We start from the raw sequence: 18,443 nt of genomic DNA, 5'->3' as shown, positions 1-18,443 counted from the left end.
ACATTTAAATTAAAATGCCTTCTTTGTTTTATCCATAATCCAGTTAACTTAAATATTTTAAAATATCATAGAATTGCAGATCAATTTAAAAGGGGCATTAGAGATAATTTAGTCCCATCCCTTCATTTTACAAACAAGGAAGATAAGAGTCAGAATCTAACAACTAGTCATTAAGTGAACCCAAACAAATCTGGTCCTTCTAGATGCTTGTGTGTTAAGCCCAAAATTAAATCTTTGAATGAAAACAGAAATGTTTTGAAATGTCAATTCATTCTTAGTCGTTTTTTCATAAACAATCTAAGGCACCACCCATAAAAATCACCTCCAAGAGGTTAACACCCTTCCTTACATTGAATCTGTAGCCAAAAGGCTATTACTGTATTTCCAGCTAAGTGAGAAAAGCACACACCATTCCTCATTGGATAATACAATATTATAAAAACTAATACTTGTTTTCAAGACAGCATTTTTATTAAGCACAGGGAATCATTTTATTCAAGTATCAAACCATTTGGAAGTCAATGGAAAGGAACTGCCTGTGGAAAGCTAGATGCTTTAAAGGACACATGGCAACATTTACGCTGTATTGTTCAGAATAGTCCACACAGCCAGCCCTAAAACGGCTGTGTGTGTGTGTGTGTGTGTTTGTGTGCCGGGGGTGGGAGTGTTGAGGACTTATGTAGTAAAGAGGGAATTAGAAGAGAGGAAGGTCTCTCTCTGTTTGAGCCTAAGCTAAGCCTGTCACTAGAATTCAGCTGTGTTCAGCCACAACTAGTGAAAGCCTGGTTCAGTAACCAAAGCCTGGCTGTAAAACAGAACGGTGATTCTGAATACAAGGCGGTTAACTTTCCTCTCCCTCGCCCCTAGTACCCCAAGGGGACAGAGGGAACTACTGGCCAGCTGAGTTGTAGCACCAAACTTTGACGCTTTGGTGCCCCTCTAAGAAGAGAAAAGCATTTTCCCTCTCAGCCTGATTGGCCACATATTTCTGAGTAGAAGAGCACGTAAACAGACACTTGGGGACAGAATTCGACTTCCCAAACTACAGGAAGACTCGTACACACACAGTGGCTGAGGACAAACTATCCCCTTAGCTACTCTGCTTTTAATACTCAGCTAATTTTTCTTTTTGGATCCAAACCATACACCCTCTAAGTTGGTGGGGGATGAAAGAGTCGGGGAGGTGACCAAGGAGAAAACCAAAAGGCAAAGATTTTCTTACTAGTTCTGCTACTAAATAGGTGTATACATCTGGGCAAATCTTTTAACCACTGGGGCCTCAGTTTCCTTATCTGTAAATCACAGGAGCTTGAACTCTTCCTCTTCAAAATTTTGTGATTCTATGGGAAAGGGTAAAATATTTTTTAAAAAATTACAAAGGCAAAAACTTTCTGAGGCTACAAAAGATACCTGGGAGCTAGCCTAGGGTCTCTAAATAGTCCATAATCCCTCTGAATTGTGTGGAAAATTTCTGGTATATGCACATGCATTTTTCTAGGAAGAGGGACATTCTTTTCATTAATCTTAAAGGGAAATTTAGTAACCCAAAAGGTTAAAGACCACTGGTTGAGACAGTGAACGGAGACTTTAGTTTCTGAATTATTTAGTTGCAGAGCAGTTCAGCAGCCATGTTTATATGGTTATAGAATCTGTCCACAAAGCTTTTTTGAGTTTCTCATTTATCTTCATGAGCAGTGTGTTTGTAGTTTTTCATGAGGAAAAAAAGCTGTTCAAAAGAAAGGACTTAAATACAAACATGAAAAGTCATTTTCATTAAAGATTTAAAATTCTTGGAATTGTAAGATTTATTTTGGGTTTGATATCAGTGGCTTTATCAAAGAGGGATTTTATTACATCAGAAAATTTCAAGCATATAGTATCTTAAATACTTTCCCATTCGTATTGGATTATTTAAATTTTTTTTCTTCTTTGTGTTTCCTAAGTATGGAGTTAACTGACTTCAAACAAAGGCTTGGCTCCTCCTTCCAACCCACTTTTCTTTTTCTTCTGGTGCTTGAGTCTGCTGTGAAATAATGATGATGAGTGAACTGTGGTTTTATTTGAAGTAGTAATTCTAATTTTTATAACGATCTGTTCCCTAAGATAAAGGGAATAGAAGATATAAAATATTCTACAAAGAATGAATTGAAATTTAGAAAAGAGGAAAATGACATTAGGGAACCTGAGTAACTGAGAATGGAAAGGTGCATGTAGGAGGAAACGAGAATCAAAGGGGAAAATCTACATGATTAAATACCGAAATAGTAACCAAATCCCTAAGCAGAGGGGGAAAAAAAAGATTAAAAATAACAACGAAGAAACAGGGAACAGATATAGCAACTAGAGAATACTGGAGTTTTGAATACCTTAAATAAAAAAGACCGAAAACATCATAAGGGACCTTTTCAAGAACATCTTTTGGCTGATAAACTCAAGGCATTATGTGGCTTCTCATTAATTAAGGCAGAGGCGAGGAGAGAACATCACAGAAAGAAGGATGTTGCCAGTGATTATCAGATAAATGCAAAATGCTCAGGAGAACAATCTTTTGTGGTAAAGAAGTGCCAATCAGTGAGAAACGCTCATCTTCGCTGTGACAATATCAGAGGAATAATGTAAAGGGAAGAAAATTAGCTTTACGCATCGGCCTTGAAACAAATTATTTTAGGTAAACCCTGACTCTTTTTCAGCGACTCGCGTTTCCTCATATTATGACAATCTGATCTGACTCCCAGGGGCTCGTAAGTCCAAATGGAAAGGAAAGCAACATTTAGGTCCTCAGTTCTGCTCCATCCTCCCTCCTCGAGTCCTACAGCTTCGGGTCACCTGCTCGACTCTCCGTTAACCCCCAGGGCGCCAGAAGGACTGTATCCTCAAACGAACCCGATCCCCAGATGGCCCTGGCTGGGTCCTTGTATTCTCGGAGCATCCTTCTGACTATTCCTCTTTCGAGAAACAGCTCAGCTTTTTTCCTTTCGGCGCCTCCCCATATCCCATTTATGAAATAGCTTGGGGGCTCAGCTAAAGCGCACAACCCCCTCTCCCCCGCCCCACCCCGGCTCCAGGCGGCCGCCTCCGGAGGGCCCAGGGGGCTCCTCACTGCCCCGGGAAGGAGGGGGGCGCGCACTCGGCACCCGCGCGCGCCCGTTGCTATGGGAACGCAGTCGGCTCGGCCACCCGGAGGGGTGAGCGGGAAGAGGTGAAGCGACTGATCTAGTGGGAGACGTTATCGCAAGATGGCGTCTGCGAGGCCGCGGGATGCGGAGTGAGCGCGCCCCGCCGGGGGCACTGCAAGGCTACTGCTTTCCCCGCCGCCGCCGCCACTGCGGCGCCGCCTCTCCGCCTGCCATTGCAGGGCTGCCAAGTCTCCCACTTCGCAGGTATCCGCGCCAGCGCGCACGCTCCGCGTAGTACACAGATGGCAGCGACAAGTGCCGCCTCGCCGTGGGCTAGCGGGTATCGTCTTGTCTGGCTGCGCCTGGCAATAACGGGTGAATAACTTTTTCTTGCAGCAGCCCCCGCGTCCCGGCCTGCAGCCTTCCTTTGCGCGGGCGCCCCCACCACGCCCCCGAGCACCTCACTCCCTCCAAGGTGTGAGCGCGTCGCGTAGATGCGGTGATCTCCCGCCCAGCTGGGAGGATCGAGTTGACTCGCGGGCGGCGGCGGGCAGGCGGCGAGCGCCTTTACAATGGCTCTGACCCTGTTTGGTAAGTGCAGCCCTTTCCCGGTACCACTGCAGGTGGGGCCGCGTCCCGGGATCCGGGGGACTGGGGAGCGGGGCGCCGCGCGCAGTCCGGGGTGTGGGCCCGGGCCGCTCAGTCGGGGCGCCGGGGGCGCTGGGCTCGCTCCCACGCGCCTCTCCCATTGTTTCCTCTCCAGGCAGGGCCGATGGGCGTGTGCTCCCCTGGCCAATTCTGGGTTGGGAGGCTCTGGGGTCCTGGGTGTTTTGTAAACGTATGAAGATTCTCTAAGATGCCAACTTGGGAGCGAAGTTAGCTGGTTGTTTCCAAACCTACCTTTCTCAAGTCGATAAATAAGGAGCCCAAAAAGTTTATTTATTTTGAATAAGATGTCTGTTTGCATCCCCAGCCTCCCTGAAATTGCTAAAGGAATCTGTTGCTTCTGTTGGATTGTTGGGGGAATTTTTGGACTTGTATATTCTGTTGAAAACAGGCATAAGTGGTGAACTTAATTTAATGTTTGTAAACAGTGAAAGTGTTTGTGGTGAGGAATGAGAGCAGACAGAAGAAAGTTGGGTTATTGGAAGATAACTGTAATCTCAGGAGGATATCTGAGTAGTCATTAAGAAAGAAATGTTATTTCTGTGATGTAATTACTGCCACACTATTGTTTCAGTGGTTAAGACTTCAAGGTGGTGTGTTTTTTTTTCAGAGTCTGCAGTGACAATGGGTTGGGAAGAAACACTGAAAATATACATTGTTCCCCTTTGCAAAAACTGGTACATATGTACATTGCCTTAAGAAAACTCAATATGTAAAAATTTAGATGTTCAAAGTATTCAGTCTTTCAAAGAAGTAAGGTGATAACTGATATGTAAAAGGACAGTCTTAGTAAATTACTTCCAGTATCAAGTTTCCATTTAATCTTTAATTATGTCATTTGATCAAGCACATTGTAGGCATCATGTATCACCAGTGCTTTTTGATGTAAATACCTCAAAGAGAATTAAGATGATGGAATAAGAGTTACTCTTTTTTAACCATCTTATTTTATAAATTGAAACTGGACCCAGAGAGGTTATTTCCCAAGATTACATGGATCTTTTGTGGAAAAACTGAGTCTGGAATACAATTTGCCAGTTTTCAGTCTGGGCTTATGTACTAACCATAAAAACCCATAGTACTGGAAGTGACATTTCTTACTTACTTGGTATTATTAGTTCTTCAAAGGTGCTTTTAAAACATGTTTCTTCTTTCTCTGAAAGAAATAATAAAATCTTGCTTTTGTTTTCCAATATCTTACACTTAATCTCCATTATTTGCTTGAAGCATTTTCCTTAAATGTGTACTTTGGGGTACAATAGTTTAAAACAATGGAGGGCTTCATTATATTTTCTTTTTGAAGAAGCTTTATCTTACACTTGCGTAGCTAATACATAACAGTAAAATTTCCAGAAGTGAATTTCTCTTTAAAACTGTTACGCTACATTCATTTTCCTTCCTAAAGATATATACTGCATTTTTAAGGTTTGTTTTCATAGCTAAGATTTACAAACCAGTCACTTTTATACTACCCACATTCACAATGAATAGAAAAGATGAATTGGGGAAAAGAGTAGTCCTTGATAATGCTCTTTTAAGAAGATTCCTAAATTATAAACCTTTTCTAGAAGTGAGGATGGGGAAAACAAGAGCATGGAATTCAACCTCAAGAAGTGTAAGGAATCACTCCCACCCCTCAGATGTGAATAAAGTATTTTTGACATTTTAAACTCAGCTTGGGGGAAAATAGAATTTATTTTACAATATTCAACTTGGTTACAATTTTTAAGAACATTTCTGTGTTATAAAGTAAAGTACACCTTTGTGCAGAGGCTATTTTTTTTAAGTAGTGATAGAGCAGCGGCTATTCTCAAAGATCATCTGGGATGTCTGTTAAAAATATAGATTCCCTAGACCCAAGACCTACAGAATCTGCATTTCTGAGGGGAAGGGTTTTAAACAGATTCCTCCTGTGATTCTTACACAAACTCAAAGTTTGAGAACCATTGTATTAAAAATAAAAACTGGGAAGTTTGATAAAACTTGTCTGATTCAAAATAGTTTTTGTGTATGTTAAGAGAAGTACACAAGGCTTAGAGAAGTATCCAAGGGTTAGAAGAAATGGATTTCATTTTAGGTTCTGCTACTATTTAACTAGTTGGTCTTAGTCAAAAGTACCTCACATCCCTTTATATTTATTCTTAATGACCAACTTAGAACATTGGGAGGAGCAGTGAGATAATGAGGTTCTGTGAGGTGGTGGTGAGGAGAAGGTGGGGACAAGAAACTAGAAAAATGTGACTTTATCAGCGATCAGAGTTTGCTACTTGGGGCTCCCCTGAGTAACCACTGCCAGAACCCTATCTTATGTATCTTAGTTGTGTTATTTGGCTTAGGCCAGCAACAGAGTCTAGTCTAGTTTTTTGCTCTGTATTTTACATTTCCATTCAGACTTTTTATAAATGTAAAGAATATTTTTTTTATATAGTTGGTTGGCTCAGTTTTAAAAAGGGAGAGCCTCTGGAATTACCAAATACAATTTTACATTTATATACATTTAATTTGTTTTCATTTGTTACATTGTAGGAACGCAATAAATTACCTGTCAAATTAAGCTGAAGAGTGAAGAATGCCCTATCTCCTGTCCTCACTGTTAGTCACCTTTGTTGTTTAAAAGGATATTTTAATGCAGATTCCTGTTTTATTCCTAGATGGAGAAAACGCTGATCCTTCCTGATTTTACAGTCTCATCTGGGAATTGAAAATGTACATTTTTGAAGGTTGAGGAATTCCCAGGCATTTTTCTTTATCTTTCAGATGAACCCACCTCTCAGTCATCAGCATTGATATAAATATTATATTTTTAGGTGCTTAAGTGACAAAAATTATCCAAATATAGTTCACAGTCTCCTGACTCACCTTGTTCATTCAACACACATTATTAGTAGTGTGCAAGAGACATGGGCCCTGCTTTCCTAGATCTTACAATGTAGTGGTGGTCCAGAGTCTTTTTAAGAGCTATAGTGGGTACACGTAAACCATCTAATTCCATCTAGGCTTTGTTAGAACTTTCCTGGTAGAAAGCAAATGTTCTCTAGTAATTACTGGGATAGAAGGAAAGCCTCCAGTCATTCAATTTAGGACATTTTAGCTGGTGCACATGAAAGAATGTCCAGATTGGCAATACCAATAGAGTGCTGGTTGGTAGAGCTGGTTGGATACACAGCAGGATTTCTGTCATTTATAGCTAAATGTGCCTTATAAAGTTGTTTGTAGCCCTGACTGATTGATGAGATGGGGAAGTCAGTTACAATTCATCTGGGCTGGCTGAATCCTGAATAATCTTCTCTATCTGGATGGAATTGGCTCTGGCATTGGCCTCCTGCTTTTGCCCCCGCCTTCTGATTACCATTTAAGCACCATCATCACTGTTATAGATCACCTCTAACCCTTACTGAATTCACTGTAATTTCTTATCATCCTTTCTCAGACCTTTCCACTGCCATGGAAAACTTTTCACTGCCATGGAAAACTTTTCACTATTCTACATTATTCTACATCTCTCACTACCTGAATATACCTACCTATGGCCGTCTTTGCAGATCCCTCAAAATAGTTAAGTGATTTTCTCATATCCCACATGACTCTCCTGAAATTAAAATGTATTTTAAAAAAGACAAGTCAACTGAACATTTTTGGTAGGATTTATTTGACCAAAAGCTAATTTTATAGGAAATTCCCACTTGAATATAGTCTTGGCTGGCATTTTTACTTTTCAGATATTGCTCATCAGAGAAAATGAGAGTTACCTAGGCAGCAGCGGGGCCCAGTGGTGAGAACACAGCTGCCTTTCTCAGAATGTTCCATGTTTTCAGCTGTCATTACAATTACCATTCTTTAAATACTCTTCAGTATTACCTGTCTTGTTGATGGCAGAAACTTAATATTTCAGCTTTAAAATTTGTCTTTTAAAGTTTGGAGATCTAGTACTATGTAAGAGATAAGAGGGTTAAAGTTGTTATTACTCTGTTAGTCAACCATCTGTGTACAGTGTGAAAGGAATGCTGGTGATAGCCTTTTGAGCACATTTGTTCCTGCAAATAATCATCCTATAAGCGGCCTAATCTTTGAATATAGAAGATAGTGATATATGTAATTATAATAACATAATGTATTTGTCAAGACAAGAGTTTCAATTGCCTTTATTTATTTTTTTTTAATCATCATTTTATTGAGATATATTCACATACCACGCAGTCATACAAAACAAATTGTACTTTCGATTGTTTACAGTACCATTACATAGTTGTACATTCATCACCTAAATCAATCCCTGACACCTTCATTAGCACACACACAAAAATAACAAGAATAATAATTAGAGTGAAAAAGAGCAATTGAAGTAAAAAAGAACACTAGGTACCTTTGTCTGTTTGTTTGCTTCCCCTACTTTTCTACACATCCATCCATAAACTAGACAAAGTGGAGTTTGGTCCTTATGGCATTCCCAATCCCACTGTCACCCCTCATAAGCTACATTTTTATACAACTGTCTTCGAGATTCATGGGTTCTGGGTTGTAGTTTAATAGTTTCAGGTATCCACCACCAGCTACCCCAATTCTTTAGAACCTAAAAAAGGTTGTCTAAAGTGTGCGTAAGAGTGCCCACCAGAGTGATCTCTCGGCTCGTTTTGGAATCTCTCTGCCACTGAAGCTTATTTCATTTCCTTTCACATCCCCCTTTTGGTCAAGAAGATGTTCTCCATCCCACGATGCCGGGTCTACATTCCTCCCCGGGAGTCATATTCCACGTTGCCAGGGAGATTCACTTCCCTGGGTGTCTGATCCCACGTAGGGGGGAGGGCAGTGATTTCACCTTTCTAGTTGGCTTAGCCAGAGAGAGAGGGCCACATCTGAGCAACAAAGAGGCATTCAGGAGGAGACTCTTAGGCACAAATACAGGGAGGCCTAGCCTCTCCTTTGCAGCAACCGTCTTCCCAAGGGTAAAACTTATGGTAGAGGGCTCAGCCCATCAAACCACCAGTCCCCTATGTCTGTGGTCATGTTAGCAACCATGGAGGTGGGGTAGGCGAATACCCCTGCATTCTCCACAGGCTCCTCAAGGGGGCACTACATCTTTTTTTTTTTTTTCCTTGTTTGTCTTTTTTCTTTTTTTTTTTTTTTTTTTTTAACTTTCCCTTCTTTTTTCAAATCAACTGTATGAAAAAAAAAAGTTAAAAAGAAAACAAACATACAATAAAAGAACATTTCAAAGAGACCATAGCAAGGGAGTAAGAAAAAGACAACTAACCTAAGATAACTGCTTAACTTCCAACATGTTCCTACTTTACCCCAAGAAAGTTACATAATATAGGAACATTTCAGTGAACTTGTTCCTACTACATCCATCAGAAATTAACAGACCATAGTCATTTCTGGGCATCCCCAGAACGTTAAATAGCTTATCTGTTCTTCTTGGATTATTGTTCCCCCTTCCTTAATTGCTCTCTACTGCTAGTTCCCCTACATTCTACATTATAAACCATTTGTTTTACATTTTTCAAAGTTCACATTAGTGGTAGCATATAATATTTCTCTTTTTGTGCCTGGCTTATTTCGCTCAGCATTATGTCTTCAAGGTTCATCCATGTTGTCATATGTTTCACCAGATCGTTCCTTCTTACTGCCGCGTAGTATTCCATCGTGTGTATATACCACATTTTATTTATCCACTCATCTGTTGAAGGACATTTGGGTTGTTTCCATCTCTTGGCAATTGTGAATAATGCTGCTATGAACATTGGCGTGCAGATATCTCTTCGAGTCACTGCTTTCCGATCTTCCGGGTATATACCGAGAAGTGCAATCGCTGGATCGAATGGTAGCTCTATATCTAGTTTTCTAAGGAACTGCCAGACTGACTTCCAGAGAGGCTGAACCATTATACAGTCCCACCAACAATGAATAAGAGTTCCAATTTCTCCACATCCCCTCCAGCATTTGTAGTTTCCTGTTTGTTTAATGGCAGCCATTCTAACCGGTGTTAGATGGTATCTCATTGTGGTCTTAATTTGCATCTCTCTAATAGCTAGTGAAGCTGAACATTTTTTCATGTGTTTCTTGGCCATTTGTATTTCCTCTTCAGAGAACTGTCTTTTCATATCTTTTGCCCATTTTATAATTGGGCTGTCTGTACTATTGTCATTGAGTTGTAGGATTTCTTTGTATATGCAAGATATCAGTCTTTTGTCAGATACATGGTTTCCAAAAATTTTTTCCCATTGAGTTGGCTGCCTCTTTACCTTTTTGAGAAATTCCTTTGAGGTGCAGAAACTTCTAAGCTTGAGGAGTTCCCATTTATCTATTTTCTCTTTTGTTGCTTGTGCTTTGGGTGTAAAGTCTAGGAAGTGGCCTCCTAATACAAGGTCTTGAAGATGTTTTCCTACATTATCTTCTAGGAGTTTTATGGTACTTTCTTTTATATTGAGATCTTTGGTCCATTTTGAGTTAATTTTTGTGTAGGGGGTGAGGTAGGGGTCCTCTTTCATTCTTTTGGATATGGATATCCAACTCTCCCAGCCCCATTTGTTGAAAAGACCATTATGGCTCAGTTCGGTGACTTTGGGGGCCTTATCAAAGATCAGTCGGCCATAGATCTGAGGGTCTATCTCTGAATTCTCAATTCGATTCCATTGATCTATATGTCTATCTTTGTGCCAGTACCATGCTGTTTTGGCAACTGTGGCTTTATAATAAGCTTCAAAGTCAGGGAGTGTAAGTCCTCCCACTTCGTTTTTCTTTTTTAGAGTGTCTTTAGCAATTCGAGGCATCTTCCCTTTCCAAATAAATTTGATAACTAGCTTTTCCAAGTCTGCAAAGTAGGTTGTTGGGATTTTGATTGGGATTGCATTGAATCTGTAGATGAGTTTGGGTAGAATTGACATCTTAATGACATTTAGCCTTCCTATCCATGAACATGGAATATTTTTCCATCTTTTAAGGTCCCCTTCTATTTCTTTTAGTAGAGTTATGTAGTTTTCTTTGTATAGGTCTTTTACATCTTTGGTTAAGTTTATTCCTAGGTACTTGATTTTTTTAGTTGCTATTGAAAATGGTATCTTTTTCTTGAATGTCTCTTCAGTTTGTTCATTTCTAGCATATAGAAACATTACTGACTTATGTGCATTAATCTTGTATCCCGCTACTTTGCTAAATTTGTTTATTAGCTCTAGTAGGTGTATCGTTGATTTCTCAGGGTTTTCTAGATATAAGATCATATCATCTGCAAACAATGACAGTTTTACTTCTTCTTTTCCAATTTGGATGCCTTTTATTTCTTTGTCTTGCCGGATTGCCCTGGCTAGCACTTCCAGCACAATGTTGAATAACAGTGGTGACAGCGGGCATCCTTGTCTTGTTCCTGATCTTAGAGGGAAGGCTTTCAGTCTCTCACCATTGAGTACTATGCTGGCTGTGGGTTTTTCATATATGCTCTTTATCATGTTGAGGAAGTTTCCTTCAATTCCTACCTTTTGAAGTGTTTTTATCAAAAAGGGATGTTGGATTTTGTCAAATGCTTTTTCAGCATCTATTGAGATGATCAATTGATTTTTCCCTTTCGAGTTTTTAATGTGTTGTAATACATTGATTGTTTTTCTTATGTTGAACCATCCTTGCATGCCTGGAATGAACCCCACTTGGTCATGGTGTATGATTTTTTTAATGTGTCTTTGGATTCGATTTGCAAGTATTTTGTTGAGGATTTTTGCATCTATATTCATTAGGGAGATTGGCCGGTAGTTTTCCTTTTTTGTAGCATCTTTGCCTGGTTTTGGTATTAGATTGATGTTAGCTTCATAAAATGAGTTAGGTAGTGTTCCATTTTTTTCAATGTTTTGAAAGAGTTTGAGTAAGATTGGTGTCAGTTCTTTCTGGAAAGTTTGGTAGAATTCCCCTGTGAAGCCATCTGGCCCTGGGCATTTATTTGTGGGAAGATTTTTGATGACTGATTGGATCTCTTTGCTTGTGATGGGTTGGTTGAGGTCTTCTATTTCTTCTCCGGTCAGTCTAGGTTGTTCATATGTTTCCAGGAAATTGTCCATTTCTTCTACATTATCCAGTTTGTTGCCATACAGTTGTTCATAATATCCTCTTATAATTTTTTTAATTTCTTCAGGATCTGCAGTTATGTCACCTTTTTCATTCATTATTTTGTTTATATGGGTCTTCTCTCTTTTTGATTTTGTCAGTCTAGCTAGGGGCTTGTCAATCTTGTTGATCTTCTCAAAGAACCAACTTTTGGTAATATTTATCCTTTCTATTGTTTTTTTGTTCTCTATGTCATTTATTTCTGCTTTAATCCTTGTTATTTCTTTTCTTGTACTTGGTTTAGGATTGGTTTGCTGTTCATTTTCTAGCTTCTTCAGTTGATCCATTAGTTCTTTGATTTTGGCTCTTTCTTCCTTTTTAATATATGCGTTTAGTGCTATAAATTTCCCCCTTAGCACTGCTTTTGCTGCATCCCATAGGTTTTGGTATGTTGTGTTCTCATTTTCATTCGTCTCTATATATTTAGCAATTTCTCTTGCTATTTCTTCTTTAACCCACTGATTGTTTAGGAGTGTGTTGTTTAACCTCCAGGTATTTGTGAATTTTCTAAGTCTCTGATGGTTATTGACTTCTAATTGTATTCCATTGTGGTCAGAGAATGTGCTTTGAATAATTTCAATCTTTTTAAATTTATTGAGGCTTGTTTTATGTCCCAGCATATGATCTATTCTGGAGAAAGTTCCGTGAGCACTAGAAAAGTATGTGTATCCTGGTGATTTGGGATGTAATGTCCTGTATATGTCTGTTAAATCTAATTCATTTATCAGATTGTTTAGGTTTTCAATTTCCTTATTGGTCTTCTGTCTGGTTGATCTATCTATAGGAGAGAGTGATGTGTTGAAGTCTCCCACAATTATCGTGGAAACATCAATTGCTTCCTTTAGTTTTGCCAGTGTTTCTCTCATGTATTTTGTGGCACCTTGATTGGGTGCATAGACATTTACGATTGTTATTTCTTCTTGCTGAATTGCCCCTTTTATTAGTATGTAGTGGCCTTCTTTGTCTCTCAAAACATCCCTGCATTTGAAGTCTATTTTATCTGAGATTAATATTGCTACACCTGCTTTCTTTTGGCTGTAGCTTGCATGAAATATTTTTTTCCATCCTTTCACTTTCAGTTTCTTTGTGTCCCTGTGTCTAAGATGAGTCTCTTGTATGCAACATATTGATGGTTCATTTTTTTTGATCCATTCTGCGAATCTATATCTTTTAATTGGGGAGTTTAATCCATTTACATTCAACGTTAAAACCGTGAAGGCATTTCTTGAATCGGCCATCTTATCCTTTGGATTATGTTTGCCATATTTTTCCCTCTCTCTATTAATATCCTTTATTGTACCCATACCGAATCTCTTTAGTACTGAACCTTTCTCCAAGTCTCTCTGTCCTGTCTTTGTTTCTCTGTCTGTAGGGCTCCCTTTAGTATCTCCAGTAGGGCAGGTCTCTTGTTAGCAAATTCTCTCAGCATTTCTTTGTCTGTGAAAAATTTAAGCTCTCCCTCAAATTTGAAGGAGAGCTTTGCTGGATAAAGTATTCTTGGCTGGAAATTCCTCTCACTCAGAATTTTAAATATATCGTGCCACTGCCTTCTCGCCTCCATGGTGGCTGCTGAGTAGTCACTACTTAGTCTTATGCTATTTCCTTTGTATGTGGTGAATTGCTTTTCTCTTGCTGCTTTCAGAACTTGCTCCTTCTCTTCTATGTTTGACAGTGTGATCAGTATATGTCTCGGAGTGGGTTTTTTTGGATTTATTCTATTTGGAGTTCGCTGAGCATTTATGATTTGTGTATTTATGTTGTTTAGCAGATTTGGGAAGTTTTCCCCAACAATTTCTTTGAATACTCTTCCTAGACCTTTACCCTTTTCTTCCCCTTCTGGGACACCAATGAGTCTTATCTTCGGACGTTTCATATTATCTATCATATCCCTGAGGTCCATTTCGAGTTTTTCAATTTTTTTCCCCATTCTTTCTTTTATGCTTTCATTTTCCATTCTGTCATCTTCCAGGTCACTGATTCGTTGTTCAACTTCCTGTAGTCTTGTACTATGAGTGTCCAGAATCTTTTTAATTTGGTCAACAGTTTCTTTAATTTCCATAAGATCATCCATTTTTTTATTTAGTCTTGCAATGTCTTCTTTATGCTCTTCTAGGGTCTTCTTGATTTCCTTCATATCCCGTACTATGGTCTCATTGTTCATCTTTAGTTCTTTGAGTAGCTGCTCTAGGTGTGTCTCTTCTGGTCTTTTGATTTGGGTGCTTGGGCTTGGGTTATCCATATCGTCTGGTTTTTTCATATGCTTTATAATTTTCTGTTGTTTTTGGCCTCGTGGCATTTGCTGAACTTGATAGGGTTCTTTTAGGGTTTGTAGACCAGTTGAAGTCCTTATCTCTAATTTATCAGATCTACAGCTTCGTGGAGTACACTTTCTCTAACTAACCAGCAGGTGGCGTCCACGAGCCACCTGTTCTCCACAAGCCAGATCTCCCCTGCTTAGCCTTTTTGGTGAGTGGGGGAGTGAGTCTTGTGGGGCCCAATTGGTGTACCAAGCTTGCGTGTGTAGTTGGTGTTGCCTGCCCTGTATGTGGGGCGTGTTTCTGGGCAGTTGGGGAGGGGGGGTGGCCCTAACAATCAAATCTCCCTGATGATCCTAGAGTTTTAAAGCTACTGCAATAGTCTAATCCTTCAGTTCAGTCCTGCCACAGTTTGTCTCTGCCACTGACCCACAAGTCTTTGGTATTGGCGTATGGCTCCTGAGACTTGCAAGTGGGCCCCTCTTCCAGGCTGTGCACCCCGGGTCCTCTGTTGAGGGATGACTGTGCTATGTCACAGGTGAGTGCCGTCCCCCCAGGGCAGTTCTGGGCTGCTGGGCTGTGTTGGGAGGCTCCCAGTCTGCTCAAATGATGGCTGAATGGGGCTCTGTTAATTCACACTGCTCCCCCTTCCCAGCTCTGGGACATTCAGCTGAGGTTGCAGGGAAGGCTAATGTCCACGCCCAGTTTTGTGGTGTGTGCCTGTTATTTGAAGCACTTCCGTCACACTGGGTTGTCTGGGGCAGCTCTGGGCTATGGGGCTGGCGATGGGCAGGAGTGTTTCCTGTCCACCAGGATGGTGGCTGTGAGCGGACACCCCCCTTTTCTTGGGAAGTTGTGTTGTTTAGTGAATTTTCTCAGCCACTGGATTATTGCCTTTTGTCTCAGAGCTCTCTTAGTTCTGCTCTTGACTTGACGTGCCCAAATTTCAATTCTTTGAAGCTTTCTGTATTGAGCTTCTTAGAGTAATTGTTTTAGAAAAAGCAAAAAGGATTTAAAAAAAAAAAAACAAAAAAAACGGCCCTCCTCAGAGATCTAATGGGTTATTGAAATGCTAATAGACAAAGCAACCAGGGCCATTAAGGAAAGGTGCACAGGGCAGAGAGATCAGCCTTGCTTCGGGATTTGCATATGCGCCTCAAGGCCTGATCTCCGCCCTTCCCCTTTCTGTGTTCACCAGAACTCCAAAAATCCTCTGCTTTTATTTTGGAGTTTTTTTTCTATGCCTGTCTCCTCTCTGCTGGGCTGGCTGCTCTCAGAGTCTCTGGTGTCTGGTCTCAGTCTATCTATGGTTGGAGTTTGAATCAGTAGAATGAGTTTCCGATAAGAGCAGCCACTGCAATTCTCCCTTCTCCCCCGGGACTGAGCCTGGCAGGGAGGGGCGCGGGTCCCCTGGCCGCAAAAACTTACAGATTTCGCTGATCTCAGCAGTTCCACGTTTTCATGAGTGTTGTATGAAGTATGCCCAAAGACAGATTGCTCTGTGGTGTCCAGTCCACGCAGTTCCTGGCTTTTTACCTACTTTCCTGGAGGAGTAACTAAAACATACAGCTCACCAGTCTGCCATCTTACCCCGCCTCCTCAATTGCCTTTAGATTAGTGTTTCTCAATCTTATTATTATTATTATCACCCTCCTAAGGAGTCCTTTTAAACTTTTTTCCCCCTAATTGTTCCCACCCCCAGGAAATTTTAATACTTTAAATATGCTGTATATCTCTTTATGGACTGTATGTATACTGTGCTTTATCTGTAAAAAGAAAGATTTTTTCTGACTTTGAAGAGCCTGTTTTCACACCCATTGAGAATGCATGTTTTACACTAAGCTAAAGCAATCATAAGTGAATTAGCTAAGCAGAAAAATACTGTTTGGCCATGCTTTGTTTGTCATATAATAATAGTTCTGAAGGAGTAGCAGTATAATAAGTTAGACTTTTCATCAGATTGGTTTACTCTAAAAATTAGCAGCTTACTACTACCTTGGCAGAAGCTGTAACAAAGAGTACCTTGTGGGGGCTGGGTGTGGGTTTTCCCAAAAGTCCCTCCAGTAACGATAATATACTTTGACATGGGCAGCTGATTTTTTTCAATCTCATATAAAGTATAAATAACAGCATCTTCAGATAATTTTTATTTTTATTTATTTGTAATATACAACTTAAATGAAATCACTGAACTTTTCTCTGCAAACCAATTTCAAGACAAGTCCTCAAGCATGGCCTTCCATCTAAGTTACCAGCTGTAAGTCATTCTTACATAGAAAGTGATTCCCGTAAAATTTGATTTTAACTCATAATATAATCCTGCTATCTTGAAAAACAGGGTAGGGAGAGACTAAGAAAACTGGTTGGTATGACCATATTTTACATTGAAAGCCATGCTGAATAAAAAAAATATGTCTGACAAGTTATACATTCCTAATTTTGCTCCTTATTTAAAAAAACAACAGGTGAAGTCTTTGCAAACGTACTAAAAACCACTAAATCGTACACTTTAAAAAGGTGAATTTTATGGTATGTGAATTATATCTCCACAAAGCTCTTATTAATTAAAAAAAAATGAGCTGAAAAAAACCAAGACTGAATAGAAAGAAAATTTATTTCATGCATCTCATTCTCTTAAAGTATAAAAAAGGAAAATACTGTTTTTAAAAGAATGGTTTTATGTCCAGGAACCTTTTAGAACTTTTTACTTTCTTAGAAAGTTTTTTTTTCCCCCAAGGAACAAAAAACAAAATTGAAATTGATGGGTAAAAATGTTTCTACCTGTTCTGAATGGTTCTTTTAAATTTAAAAAAGTAAGCCCTTCTTGGAAAGAGTTAATGCCGACTATTGAGTAATTTGTGGAAGAGGAAAGTTGAGTAAGGCCAGGCCTGACGCCAGCTGCCTGATGGCATGGCACAGGGCCACTTCATTGTTTTTGATACAGCTGCACTGAAGGTTGTTCCTTTCCCTTTCCACTCTGACTTTTTGCCTTTGAATGTCGTTGGACCACATATATTCCATGATATGAAGCAACCAAAGAAAGGAAAGTCTAAGAAATATATCTCCACCTGAGTAGATTTTTATGACCACAAACTTGACATTTCAAAATCTGAGCTGCTTCTCCTTTTTAAACTGGTAATCCTCCCTGATTTTCCCTTTTCTGCCTTTAGCACATATTTTCAGCCTTTATATTCATTCTGTCTTGTACGTTTTATATAGAACTTTGTCACTGTTTTCTCTCTCCTTAATGGCTGTGAAGTTACTTTGGCAGAGATGATTTTAGAATTTGAAGTGGCTTGTGCTAGGGAGGACACACACCAGGTAAGTAGTATAGATGTCCATTTAAGTTATCTGGAAGTGACTGCTTGACTGAAATATTTCCCCATGTAGGCCTTTCACAGTGAATGAATTTTACATGATTTTTAACATGTTATCTATGAGAAATAACACACTAAATAAAATGACTATTTTCGTATAGCATGAAGGAATTTATTTTAATTTATCAACTGAAGATCTTTTAGGTAGTAAGACATAAGGCAAGTGTTTTGATTGAGGGGCTTATATTCTATAAGAGAAGAAAGTGGCAGAAGTTTTCATGTAAAGTATGGGACATTAGTAAGATAGACTTTCATGAGGTACTATAATAATAGAAGATGGTATAAAACTACAGGACATTTGGGATAATGGGAAAGGGATAAATCACACCATAAAGTGAGAGGAGGAAGCAGAAACAAGAAATATGGCATTTTCATAATTTTGCTGAGGAGTGGCTCTGAGGCTTAGATTTTGTTTTCCAATTTTGTGATTTGTTTACTTATCTGTTCAACAAGTATTTATTGAGTGTTTAATATATGCCAGGTATATATTACTTCCTGACCTCAAAGAATTTATATTTGCAATGGAGAAAGAGAGGCAATAAAAAATAAATGTATTTTGTGCCAGGAAGTAAGTGCTATGAAGGAAAACAAAGCAGGGTGAGGCAATTTAGAGGGACAGGGTGGGATGGAGCTAGCCATTTTGCAGAGCTGCTAGGGAAGGCCTCACAGATAAGGTGAATTTTGAGCAGAGACTTGAAGGAAGTGAGGGAGTGAGCCATGTGAAGTGGGAGAAAAGCTTCATGGAGCAGGCTTTGAGGCAGGGATGTGCTGGGCAGTTTTGGTGGAGTGGAGTAAGCAAGAAGGGGATAGGAGATGAGACACAAGAGTGTTGGGGTCACAGATTATGTAGGGCCCTGGGAACCATGGTGAGGACTTTAGATTTTTTACTCTGAGTGAGATAGGAAGCTGGTGGAGGATACTTCGATAGCATGTAATGCAGT

General features: G+C 39.6%; 1 protein-coding gene across 1 annotated transcript in view; it reads left to right on the top strand.

Annotated features, from left to right (window-relative positions):
• Window positions 1–3,250: 3,250 nt before the first annotated feature.
• Window positions 3,251–18,443, top strand: part of CHN1 (chimerin 1) — a 223,361-nt gene continuing 208,168 nt past the window's right edge. The window contains exons 1-2 of the mRNA XM_037849301.1: window positions 3,251–3,380; window positions 3,513–3,707. Of these exons, the coding sequence (XP_037705229.1) occupies window positions 3,689–3,707 (19 nt within the window). The 5' untranslated portion in view covers window positions 3,251–3,380; window positions 3,513–3,688. The remainder of the gene's footprint in view (window positions 3,381–3,512; window positions 3,708–18,443) is intronic.

Source organism: Choloepus didactylus, chromosome 9 (genome assembly GCF_015220235.1).
Source record: "Choloepus didactylus isolate mChoDid1 chromosome 9, mChoDid1.pri, whole genome shotgun sequence".
Classification (NCBI taxonomy): Eukaryota; Metazoa; Chordata; class Mammalia; order Pilosa; family Megalonychidae; genus Choloepus; species Choloepus didactylus.
The sequence above is the reverse complement of the archived record's forward strand: the minus strand, read 5'-3'. Positions and strand labels throughout refer to the sequence as shown.